Raw genomic sequence first — 13406 nt, forward strand, 5'->3', positions numbered from 1 at the left:
GTTGATCGCTCGTTGATCGTTCGTTGATCGCTCATTGATCGCTAGTCGATCGCTCATTGATTGCTCGTTGATCGCTCATTGATCGCTCATTAATTGCTCGTTGATCGCTCATTGATCGCTCAAATAATAGAAATCAAACCAAACCCGACCCGGCCTGTCCGGTCCCCGTTGGGTTCGGGCAAAGAATTTCAGCTTTAATTTAAATGTGATCCAATATTGTTATTTCATTTAGTGTTAGTGGGTAATGCGTGACAATGTAATGGATTACTGTAATTAGGGGTGTGTATTGCCTGGCATCTGGCAATATGATTCGTATCCCGATACATAGGTCACAATACGATACAATACGATATATCCCGATAATAAAGTATAAGGCAATTATTGCAATTTTTTATATACTGTATATCTATGACTTAAGAAACAACTAATCTGTAAATGTGTACACCTTCATGAGAACATTATGTATGAAATATATTTTATTGGCATATTTTACACTCAAAACATTGGCTTTAACATGCCATGTGCCAACAACTTCAAATAAAAAAATAACATTCAATCTGCCTGTGGCTTTTAAACCAACTTTAGTGCAACTTAACTGAGGTATATGCCGAGAACAACAAAAAAAGGCAGAAAGTTAGTAATTTCTTTTTAGATTTTATTGAAAAAACACAAGCTGGTCAACATGCCCAGGTTAAAGTGCACTTATTTCAGCAGTTTCAATGTCTCCCGCAGTGGGAAACTAAATAAAGGCTCATTTATTTATTTTTGAATTTAAAAAAAATAATTGATATGGATGCATTTAGAATCGATCCGAGAATCGCGCAATGTAATATCGCAATAACCCCTAACTGTAATGATAGTAATTTGAATTACAATTAAAATATCGGTAACTACTTTTGGCTACTAAACTATAGGGTGTGCATTGCCATGAATCTGATGATACAATATGATTCACGATTTGCATGTCAAGATACGATTTATGCCAATACCTAACAATATGGTATACTGTACATTGTGATGTATCACGATATCAGTAATTACAGATTTCACTTTTACACGTACAAAATGGTGTGAATTTTGAAAATCTTGCAACAACAAGTAAATGGCAACTAACCATTATTCTCTGCTCATCCTTCATTGTTACATGTATGTAACAATGAAGGTGCTCTATCTATCTAATCAAGTATCGATATAAATAACAAGTGGTATGTTTATCAAACTGTCAAATTACATTTTTCAAAAAAGTTTATCTATTGCTTCTATAATAGATTTTGATTCAATAAAGTTCTTACATTTTTTAAATAAAAGTAATTACATACATCAATAAAAGTGCCCAGTATGCTTTATAAAAATGAAGTGCAATCAACTTCCAAGCTAAATGTGGTTCACTGACACCTAGTGACCAGGCGTTTATGTGTTATGCATATGTTAGTGCAATTAAATGTTTTTTTTTTTTGTTAAAAAAACATGCTAAAAAAAATAATAATTTTGGATCGATATGATAATTGTGTGGTGAAATATTGCCATATATCGGCGAATCAGTTAGTTCTTTTACCCTTAATAGGAATGTACTTTCCTGCGTTACTGAAACTCTGCTCTCCTCTACTATTTGCCCAGTGTGTATGGTTTGTCTATGTATTTACATAGTGATTATGATTAAGAAATAGAAAACTTAAAGGCACATTGTGGACTTTTTGACCTAAAGAGTTGACCCATATGAGTTATTTTAAATGATTCCTCAGGCCAATATACAGTGTTTCACAGTATCAATGCTCTGAGCGGGGCTTCCCTCTTGAAATACCACCCATGTAAGTTTGGAGGAGACGTACCGTCTTTCACCAGGTCATGTGACCTGGAGAATACCTGGAGAAGTTTCACTTCACAGCAGTCACGTGACCACAGGCTCGGATATACATAGTTCCCACATGACATCACAACATACGGGCATTTCCCGACCGGCATCGTTGTTGTGGGCAGTTGAAACGAGTTTAGCCTCAGTTTACAGCCAAAAGAGCACAATATGGTAGTTTCGTGTTGGGTTAATGAGTGCACTAATGGAAGTCGGCAAGTCAGATCTGTAACTATGGGATAAGGATTCGCTCTCAGGGCTGGGTTGGTGCCCCCCCATCCGTCGCGTTAACCCCCAGCGAAGGGGGCCGACAACGGCGATGAGAACAGGAAGTGGCGGGGAGCGCCGAGCGCCAGGCCTTCTGTGGCAGGGAGAGGAGGGCGGCGGCGGCTGCTGCTCCAACCACGGCGCGAGCCAAGCCCTTAGAACCAATCCTTATCCCAAAGTTACAGGTCAATTACAGTCTGCATACACAATCAAAAGACAAGTTGTTTTTTGCAACAGTGCTGCGGCGCTTGTGGCCACTAGGGGCGCTTGACGTGAAAGTTACAGGTCTAGCGCCCCTTGTGGCCAAAAGTTAAACAGTGTGACTTTAAGCAATAAGTACTGATGTTACTTTTCAAATGCAGTTACTTTTAAAGGAATCTCATCTCAATTTACAGATGTAATGAGTACCTAGTACCAAAAAAACCTGCATAGTTTTCTGAGTAGCACACGACAAATAAGTTGTTTAAAATGAAAAATTATATTAAAATGTATTTATTATTCCTTTAAATCTTGTTCCTAATACCGTGGGCTTCTCTTGTTCCTCCCCCTAAACCACAGATATACACATTTTGGCAAACCTTCGTTGAAAAGGTACATTTTTCCTGATATTTCATAAAATTCCAAAGCTGTGAGCTGATTCTACAGTTTGCCGAGCTGTATCCAGTCGACTCCTGATAGCGCGTTGCCACGCTCTAGTTTGGAGTTTGCTGCCGGTCTTTGGGTACAGCGCTACATTTCTCTGCATGCCCAACTTAAATAATGCATTGCCTCCAAGCATGCAGCATCAGCCGTCCCACAGAGCAGCAACATTATCAAACACTCTCACAAGCTTAAAGAGATAAAACACCCAAAAGTTCATTTCTTGAAACCACAAGACAGGGAATTAAAATATAATTGACCAATTGATTGTTAATTCATCTTTAATTTTTCTTTTTTGTGAATTGGTTTACAGTAATCTTCTCCTCTTCATTAAGTGTCATCCAACAGCTGCTTGGATGAAGGTGAAATAGTTCACCTTAACATGGGTGAAATGATCCCTTTAAGGACCTGATCATCACATTACACACATTACAACAGATATTCACCATATATATCAGGAGTAGACTGGATATATATGTGTATATGTGTTCCTGTTTGGTGGGGGGGAACTTCTCACCTCCTCGCCCTCACCGCCCACCTTCCAGTCCTCCTGTTCCAGCTCATTGTAGAGCGCCTCGCGGCTCGTCATCAGGTTCTGGCGGCGAATCTCACTTGTCCTCTGCTCCCACACCGACTTGTTGCCCTTGGCGTGGTTCTTCTGCTGCTCCTTGCTGTGGGTCAACATAGAAAAGAGGAGCAAAGGGAAGTTTTTGGAGTTAATAGTAGAGCAGGTGTAGCTTTGTGGTTAAATACTGTGTACCCATCCTGAGTACGGCTGTCTATAAGATGCTCTCAACTGTAATATTATGTGACCCCGTGTTGGTTGGTTAAAGCTGCTGAAGAAGATTATATATATGTAAAAAAAAAAAAATACAATATAGTAGACAAAAAAGTAATTATTGTCCACAAGGTTTAAAAAGTATTTTCTCACTTTATAACAAAGACTTGACTAAATCAATCACCTTTATTATGCATTATAACAATCTGCTCTTAAAAAATATTATGTATACCTTCTTAAAACCTCTAGATCATGAGGTGATGAGGTGTAGGCCGAACTTTACCTTAACTTCCTACATTCTAATTTTCTTCCAGTGGCTCCTTTGTTTTCAAATCTCTCTCTGAACCTCCATGGAGGTTTTATCATCCAGGAGGATCTTCCTACTAATACTTTTTCACTAAAATCCACCAGTATTTCGTCTCTTTCAATCCATCTTGGACTGTAGCCTCTCTTCTCTTTTCCTTGTGTCTGATGATTTTGTCAAAACAAAGCGGCATCTTTAATGGTTCTGTCATGTGTGAGTAAAATGACTGTAAGGACATGATACTGTTAAGGTGTCATGTACCGAGTTTGCATGGTACTGAGATTGTATATGAGCAGACAACACATGAAACGAGGACATAAAACCGGACGTATGGTCACCCTACTTTAAACACTTTCTTATTGATGTTGTCAGAAAGGTTTTATGAATTGCATTGTGGGAAGTGGTGTCCTGTAGACAAAGGCATGGAAGTGTTTTTATTTCATTCTGATCATGATTTCTTGTGATTCTTCTCTAGAAAAAGAGGAAAGTAATTCGCTTGATATCAATTTTAGCCAGATTCTGATCTTTCCGTGTAAGCCCATCCAATAAAAACATCCGTCATTGTTTTGCTGCAACTTTCAATCAGTGAAAAATGTTGGGAAGTCACTTCAGCAAAGCTTTTGGGGGCAAACACAAAATGTATCGTCTCCAGCAGGTTTAACCCTGAGCCACTTCTCTGTGTGCTTGTCTTGTCTTCTCTAGCTGGTTGTACAAAAAAAACAACATGTTATAAGTCTAACACAACAACAAAAATCAATGACATCTCTGGATGAATAAGCATCGTGAAAACAAGGTGGAGGTACAGTATATGACATTGAGGACAATAGATATAGACAAATAAAGCTTATTTTATTTAAATCAGACATTACTAACAGACCTCACACACACACAAACTGGCACGGTGTGTGCGTCTGTGTGTGTGTCTGTGGTGTGTGTGTGTGTGTGTGTGTGTGTGCGTACTTACGCAGCAATAGACAGGTTGGCAGCAGACAGCGGGCTGACCTCTGCTACCTCCTTAGCTTTTTGTAGGGCAGTCTTCTGATTGGCTGCCGCATCCTGTTCTTCTTCATCCTATTGGGGGGTAACAGGGCTTTTTCCTTAGTTTCTGTGCTAGTTGAACAGTTTCAAATGGAAACTAAACTTCATGATATTATTATGGTGATATGTTCTCAAGGGAAAAAAGTGCTTTGTTAACATATAATGTGTAAACTATACAGTCACCTTTGTCAGCTCCTGGGCGTTGGCCAAATTGTCGACAGCGATGGCCAAGAAGACATTCAGCAAAGTGTCTGTGGTCGAGGACGTTAGGGAGAAACTTGTACAACTATACTCACATTTGAATTTTTTTTGACAAAGTCACAGACTGGGTGGTGTTTAGATTCCGTTTGGACAGGATACAGTTACCAAAGAGTGTGAGGACGATGAAAAAAATGGAGAAGACCATCCCTTTGTCATTGACGCCTCCCTGGGATTCAATGCCATCGTACATCACCATGTTCCAGTCCTCACCTGTCAGGATCTACAATCACAGAGAAGGTCAGGGGTTTGGTTTCAATCCTGGACAAGCCCCCACTTCAGAAAGTCTAATGAATCCAACACACACGTCTTTGGATTGTGACAAAACCACCATTCCCCCTGAAATCCTACACACAGAGGGACAATCCTGACTTGTATTCTTCGACTTTTCCACTGAGAAACTTTATATTGAAATGTAGTTTTTTTTGTAAAAAAAAAATATAGAAAGAAAATAAAGAAATATAAATATTGGAAACTTTTCAGGTGAGAAGAGGCAGTGGTTGACTCCTGATCATGACAACAATGAACTTCATTAAATTTAACTTGAGCTGAAAATGCTCACCAGTATTAACGGGTGTGTTTAAAGTCAACATGTCTGATGCTTCTCAAAACATTGAATAAGTGCTGTCATCACAGTAGAAGTGAGGCTGCTGTTTGACACTGAGGGATTAAAAAAAGCCACCACCAATGTCCCTGCACTGACTAAATATCTTTCTGGCTGAACGCTATTAAATTCTGGAAAGAAGTGTTATCGAAATCAAATGCATTGACTCAATGGGAAACAGTTTTGTTGAGTGATGTATGGGGATATTTATACATAATTAAAATGGTTATTCGATTTTTATGGGTAATTGTATCTAAGCAAGGTTTAAATTGATTGATTTTCACTTGTATGATATAAGTCTGTGTGCCATAATTCCACATATACAATGGCTTCAATATTACATGAAGAGAGGTGGGACAATACAGTAGGTTCACGGCATAGATACAATACAATATTTTGAACAAAAACAGGTCAACATGCTTATTTACCTTTGATTTGCAATTATAAAATAGGTAATTCTAAAAATGTGTGCGTAGTAACGGATATTCCTTTTTTATACATTAGATATTGGCAGTTATCTGTTTCAGTAGCTGTGTTTACATTACCTGTGGAAATGCACAAAATCTAATAATCAATAAAAACTGGTAATGGAAATGAAAAAAAAACACTCCAATATCGCTCAAAAGTTTTTACGCTTTCATGAGGACGTTTTTCACACGTTTCGAGATTGAAATGTATCGCAAAAGTGCAATGAAAACCCTATTCATTGCACTGAACAGACAGGATGTGATGTTCCTGGTCACATGGACAGAAGACGAGACCGAGACATTTGTTAGAGTTATAAATAAGAAAAATATTACTGCCACATTAGCCAGCAAACAACAAAAGAATGCAGAGTGTTATAAGGAGGTTTGGAGCATCCATTTTCCTGTAGCAAAGTTTCGCGGGATGAGGCTCTAAAACAACCTTCAATGGAAACGCGTTCAAAGAACAGTTATATGTTGTCGAAGCTTTAGAAACATCGCTTTCATTTTGTGAAAAACTGTAATTAAACAGCTAGTGAATCATGGAACGATGATCATTCACACGTAAAGGTGCAAAGTCACCAGAAGGAGGTGTTGTCGAAACAAGTCAAAGAGCTGAACACAGGGAATCATTGATTTTTCAAACTGATCCAGAATCACTATATTGATCTGGATCCCCCTACCACCCTAAATGTAATGGGACTGTCCATGGTGTAAGGTCTATATTTGGGTAAAAAATATATCTCAATTTGTTTAGTACATTTGATGTAATCCTGCAAACAAACAAAAAAGACGCCAGTGAAAATGACCATATATTACCATATACCTGAGGTTTACGTGTGCGAATCTTTATGATATTCATTGTAAACAGTTGGTAGTTATGATAGAAATTTAGGTAAACTGAACTTTCCTAATCTTGTGTGTTTTGACTGAAAATACAACAAGAGCAACAACATGAAATAACCTCAACCTCCATACTCAGAGCACATAAAGAAACTAATGGAGATAATCTCCATCTGTAGCCAAAGCTGCCTTTGAATCAGAATCAGAATCAGAAATGTTTTTAATGGCCATGTACAGTTTTAAGGACAGTACAAGGAATTTGTCTTGGTAGTTGGTGCACAAAACAAACAACAAAAAAAATAAAAAAAACAAAGAACAACCCAGCAACAATAATAATAATAATAATGATAAATATAAAGGATGAGAGATAAATAAAGGATAGATAGAGAATAAAGGATAAATAGGATATATATATATATATATATATATACAGTGCAGCAGATAATGTCATCATGAGGTGTGATCGGGTGGCGGGGGGGGGGGGTTCAGTGGGTGACTTGGGGTATGTTCATGTGGATAGTGGCAGAAGGAAATAAGCTGTTTTTGTGTCTGGAGGTTCTGGTCCTGATGGACCGAAACCTCCTTCCAGAGGGGAGATATTGAAACAGTTTATGACCGGGGTGGGAGGGGTCGGCCACAATCTTTCCTGCACACCTCAAAATCCTGGAGGCGTACAGGTCCTGGAGGGAGGGCAGATTGCAGCCGATGACCTTCTCTGCAGAGTGGATGATACGCTGCAGTCTGACCTTGTCCTTGGCCGTAGCTGCAGCGTACCAGATGGTGATGGAGGAGCAGAGGATGGACTGGATGATGGAGCTGTAGAAGTTCACCATCATCTTTGTTGGCAGACTGAACTTCTTCAGCTGCCGCAGGAAGTACATCCTCTGCTGAGCTTTTTTGATAAGGGAGCTGATGTTCAGCTCCCACTTGAGGTCCTGAGTGATGATGGTCCCCAGGAAGCAGAAGTACTCCACAGAGCTCACTGTAGAGTTTCCCAGGGTGAGAGGGGTGAGGGGGGCTGGGTTCTTCCTGAAGTCTGCTATCATCTCCACTGTCTTTAAAGCGTTGAGCTCCAGGTTGTTCTGGCTGCACCAGGACACCAGCCGGTCTGTCTCCCACCTGTAGTCAGACTCGTCTCCATCAGAGATGAGACCGATGATGGTCGTGTCGTCTGCAAACTTCAGGAGTTTGACCGACTGGTGAGAGGAGGTGCAGCTGTTGGTGTACAGGGAGAAGAGCAGAGGAGAAAGAACACAGCCCTGAGGAGATCCAGTGCTGATGGTCCGGGGAGCAGAGATGGTTTTTCCCAGCTTCACGTGCTGCTTCCTGTCAGACAGGAAGTCTGTGATCCACCTGCAGGTGGAGTCTGGCACGTTCAGCTGGGAAAGCTTGTCCTGAAGGAGAGCTGGGATTATAGTGTTGAAAGCAGAGCTGAAGTCCACAAACAGGATCCTGGCGTAGGAGCCTGGGGAGTCCAGGTGCTGGAGGATGAAGTGGAGAGCCAGGTTTACAGCATCGTCTACAGACCTGTTGGATCTATAGGCAAACTGCAGGGGGTCCAGGTGGGGGTCGGTGATGTCCTTGATGTGGGAGAGCATGAGGCGTTCAAAGGACTTCATGACCACAGATGTCAGAGCGACGGGTCTGTAGTCATTAAGTCCTGTGATCCTCTGCTTTTTTGGGACAGGAACGATGGTGGAGACCTTAAAACAGGCTGGTACGGTGCATGTCTCCAGTGAGGTGTTAAAAATGTCTGTGAACACTGGAGACAGCTGATCAGCACAGTGCTTTAAGGTGGAAGGAGAGACAGAGTCCGGTCCACAAGCCTTACGGGGGTTTTGTCTCCTGAAAAGTCTATTTACATCTCTCTCTTTGATGAAGAAAGGTGTCTCTGTGGCAGGGGGGAGGAGGGGGGGAAGATAGGGGAGAGAGCCTCTGTAAGCAGCTGTGGTGAGACTGTAGCTTTGATGTGGGGGGTGAAGGTGTTGGAGTGAGGCTGGTCAGAGGTGTGAGGGGGGTTGGAGTCAGGTCTGTCCCATTGTCTGTCAAATCTACAATAGAAGTTATTCAGACTGTTGGCCAGGCAGAGGTCGTTAGCAGCAGCAGGGGCTCTGGGCTTGTAGTTTGTAATTTGCCTGAGCCCTCTCCAGACAGAAGCCGAGTAATTTGCAGAGAACTGATGTTGTAGCTTCTCTGAGTACAAATGTTTGGCTTTTCTCACCTCCTTTCCAAACGTGTACTTCGACTCTCTGTACCTGGCTCTGTCTCCACTCCTGAAAGCGACCTCTTTGTCTGCCCTCAGCCCTCTGAGCTTAGCTGTGAACCAGGGTTTGTCATTGTTATAACTCACCCTGGTCTTTGATGGAATGCAGCTGTCCTCACAAAAGCTGATGTAGGACGTCACAGCGTCTGTAAACTCATCCAGAGAACTGTTTGCAGACCTGAAAACATCCCAGTCAGTACAGTCCAAACACTCCTGGAGTTTCTCCACTGCTTCACTGGTCCACTGCTTAGAGTCCTTCACCACAGGTTTACAGAGCTTCAGCCTCTGTCTGTATGAAGGAATCAGGTGGACCATCAAATGGTCCGATAGGCCCAGTGCAGCACGGGAAACGGCGTGATAAGCACTGCTTAGTGTGGTGTAACAGTGATCCAGTGTCTTCTCCTCTCTGGTCTGACATTTAATTAATTGTCTATATTTGGGGAGCTGGTGTGAGAGGTCCTCTTTATTAAAGTCACCAAGCACAATGATAAAAGAGTCCGGGTAGGTCCGCTCCATGCACAGGATCTGGTTGGCGAGTGTGCGCTGTGCCTCGCACACATCAGCTGACGGTGGGATGTACACACCAACCAGGATGAATGAAGCGAACTCACGGGGAGAATAGAAGGGTTTGCTGTTGATAATAAAGGATTCCAGGTGAGGAGAGCAGTGCTGAAGGATCACTGTCACATCATTACACCAGTTGCTGTTCACATAAAAGCAGATTCCTCCACCTTTCCTCTTCCCGGTGAGCTCCGCGTCTCGGTCCGCTCTGTGAAGTTGGAAGCCGGCCAACTGCAGCGCAGAGTCCGGTACCGCTCCACACAGCCACGTTTCCGTGAAGCACAGAACAGAAGATGAGGAGAAGTCTCTGTTTCTACCCAACAGCAGCTGGAGCTCGTCCACTTTGTTACACAGTGAGCACACGTTAGAGAGGAATATCCCCGGTAACGGTGTGCGTCGGCCGCGCTGGCGGAGGCGCACAAGCGCACCAGCTCTTTTTCCTCTCCTCCGGCGCTTCACTGCGTGAGCAAAGGTGAGCGCACCTTTGAGTAAAATGTCCAGTAAATCCACAGAGGAAGCGATGAAAGTGGGAAATAAATCTTTCGGGATTGTTGCCCTGACGTTCAAGAGCTCTTCTCTGGAATAAGAGCAGCCAGTTGCAGATTTTACAACAAAAACAAAACAAAAAAGTGCGTACCAACACACCACAGCAGCCATCCGCAGCGCCATCTTGCCATCAGCCTATTACTCAATAGTTAATGAGTAATAAGCAGAAAAATGACTTTTTTTGACCACCACTACATCATCAATCATATTTTCTGGATCAGGATTGACCTGAGGTTGAGTGTTTTACAGTAAACTATTCAGCTATTGACATTTTACTCCTTGTCTTGGAAATGTACATTGTAGAATGACTGTAGATGTATTAAAGCAAATACAGACACATAATCATCAGTGTTGGGAGTAACTAACTTTTTTGTAATATATTACAGTGATATATTCCTTTTTGAAGAAACTCAGTAGTGTAACTCATTTCAAAAGTGAAAAGTGGTAATATATTACAAGTAACTGAAGTTATATGCATATTTAATATTTATTGCATATTTGCTTTGTTTTTGACCCCATTTTTCAAATGACTACTTCTCCTTAGTTTTCGTTAGATCGGAATGCAGTTTGGTATAAATACTCTATGAATGAATATGATGAGATGCTCGGAGCATTTTTTGTGACCCAGGACCCTCCCATTGCTGATAATTTCCAAATTAATGTGAACATAGTCGTGTGACATATTGTTTCAAAGGTAATTCAACATAGATTGCGATTATGCCTTGCATAATTTGATTTTGGGGCCCGGGGGGCCCACCCCCTTTTCCGGTAATTTCTAAATTTATTGGAACATAGTTGTGTGATATATCGTTTCAAAGGCAATTCAGCGTAAATTAAGATTTGATTTGTTTTACTCGGAGGAACCGAGTCATTTGACTGAATTCTCCGGAACATGGTACGTGCTATTTGGCGCAGAGATGTTGAGCTACAGATGGCCGTAGTTCATCTGAACTTGTTTTTACCTGAAACACCGTCATGATCGCTGCTGCAAAGGTGTCAAAGTTGGTTGGTGGAGTTCCAGACTCAAAGTTAAATCTGAGAAAAGAAGAGAAAAAAAGGGACGACAATCAGATTATCAGGGAGAGACTGGCATATTAATGGGTATTAAATGTGTATTTAAGTTTTCATTAATACTGACTGTCCTCCGAAGAGTTGCATCCCCAGCAAGGCAAAGACAACGATGAAGAGGAAGAGGAGGAATAACAAACTGACAATAGACTTCATGGAGTTTAACAGGGAAACCACCAGGTTTCGAAGGGGAGCCCAGTACCTGAAGAGCACAGATATACAGAATGTAAGAAGTCACAAAGGTAGCACGATCTCGATGTAGGTTGTTTCATGGTGCAAGAGTCACAAATGATTCATAAACACACAGTGTGTTGCTATCCTCTTTGTTTTATCATTATGACAATAACAAACCATCAACATCAGCCGCATACGTTTGATCAGCCAGACTAAAGTACTGAAGAGAATTGACCCAGATATTTGACACCATAAAGCATCAAAGCTTAAGGTCACAGACATCATCCTAATTCCCACACTGTTGTTCCCTCTTTTCAGACCCTATATAGCAGAAAAAGAGTTTTACTCACTTTGTGACTTTGAAAATACGCAGAAGTCGCAGAGCTCGAAGCACACTGATTCCAAAGGACGTGCCTGGTTTTATAGTTGCCCACACCACCTCAAAAATACTGCCAACAATCACCTGTACGGACAGAAAAAAAGCATTTATGATTGAATTTACCAGTAAACCTCATATCATAGAGTTTGTCTATTGTCAGAAAACCTAAGAATCAAGCTATTATTATCTTCACCAGCTAGCAATTATGATGTTGAGAGCTCTGCTGGTCTGTCTGTGCAAACTCTACACCCTAGGTTCCCAAAGCGAGGTACGGGTACCCCCAGGAATGCGCAAATTGTCATGAGGGTACATGAATAAAAAAATAAAAAAATTGTAAACTAGAATATGAATAGAGCAGCAGTCAGGAGCGTCAATGCATTTTTTTATTATTATATATTGTTCCTCAAACAGGATAGGTAAAATTCAGAGACATATTTCACTGTAGGGATACAATATATGTGACATTACATCAGTGGTTCCCAACTTTTTTGAGTCGTGACCCCATTTTAATATCATACATTTTTGATGTATCCAGAGACATTTTCTTTCTTTCTAGAATTAGTTTTAATAATGTTTGTTGTGGCCAAGGTTAGTGCACAAAGTGACAAGATATAAATGCTTAGATACATTTTAATTTAATTTATTTGTTTAATTGATGTGGACATCACAAATACAACATAATCAGTTACCCCTGATATGCTAATTTACAACACCTGTCCACGGGTGTAAATTATTTTATTGTTAGACATTTCAGGGAACACCATTTGAACAGCAGGTGACCCCAAGGATGAAAAACACTGCATTACATTATTCTGTTTTTTAAGTGTGCAGGAGTTGGGGGTACATGGCTTGAGACCCACTGCTTTAGTCTACACAATGTTATATCCAGAAACAACATGCGTGATTTCTCTTGGTACATCACATTTCCTCCTACAATAAAACCGTATTAGCATTCTGACAATATTGACACACCAACAGCAGCGTTTCCACACCTTTTCTGTGTCGTGTAACCCCCAAGCCGCTCTTCAAATGACAAGTACCCTCTCATTACTCTATAAGTATACCCAAGTTTTATTTACTTGTGCCAGTTCCAGTGAGTATGGGCCATTTCATGTCAAAACAGGAAGTCCCGGAACGTATTCCTGAGATCCGTCTGGACCTATTAAATGCTAATCTAATGCAGTTATACTCACCAGTGCACCACAGAGTGATCTTAGCCAAATATGTGACAGGCTGCAATGTAGGAAAGAATCTCACACCTTGATAAAAAAATATTATATATATTATTATATTACTAATACGATGGTAACTCATCTGTTGGATCGAATCAAACGAGCTTCCTTTTTCCCTGTGCTCTCCCCAAAATTAGCT

At 41.0% G+C, this 13406-nt stretch overlaps 1 protein-coding gene across 31 annotated transcripts in view; it reads right to left on the reverse strand.

The window, feature by feature from the left end:
* cacna1ab (calcium channel, voltage-dependent, P/Q type, alpha 1A subunit, b) overlaps positions 1–13406 on the reverse strand; it is a 191650-nt gene that overhangs the window by 83934 nt on the left and 94310 nt on the right. For 25 of the 31 annotated variants that reach the window (XM_028446647.1, XM_028446622.1, XM_028446682.1 and 22 more), the window contains exons 13-19: positions 12007–12119; positions 11553–11684; positions 11377–11449; positions 5236–5356; positions 5059–5126; positions 4802–4908; positions 3273–3426 (exon numbers count right to left, since the gene is read on the reverse strand). In XM_028446647.1, coding sequence (XP_028302448.1) covers positions 3273–3426; positions 4802–4908; positions 5059–5126; positions 5236–5356; positions 11377–11449; positions 11553–11684; positions 12007–12119 — 768 coding nt within the window. The remainder of the gene's footprint in view (positions 1–3272; positions 3427–4801; positions 4909–5058; positions 5127–5235; positions 5357–11376; positions 11450–11552; positions 11685–12006; positions 12120–13406) is intronic. The other 6 variants (XM_028446764.1, XM_028446747.1, XM_028446613.1 and 3 more) reach the window with 1 other exon arrangement.

The sequence above is a fragment of the Gouania willdenowi genome, chromosome 1 (assembly GCF_900634775.1).
Source record: "Gouania willdenowi chromosome 1, fGouWil2.1, whole genome shotgun sequence".
Taxonomy (NCBI): Eukaryota; Metazoa; Chordata; class Actinopteri; order Blenniiformes; family Gobiesocidae; genus Gouania; species Gouania willdenowi.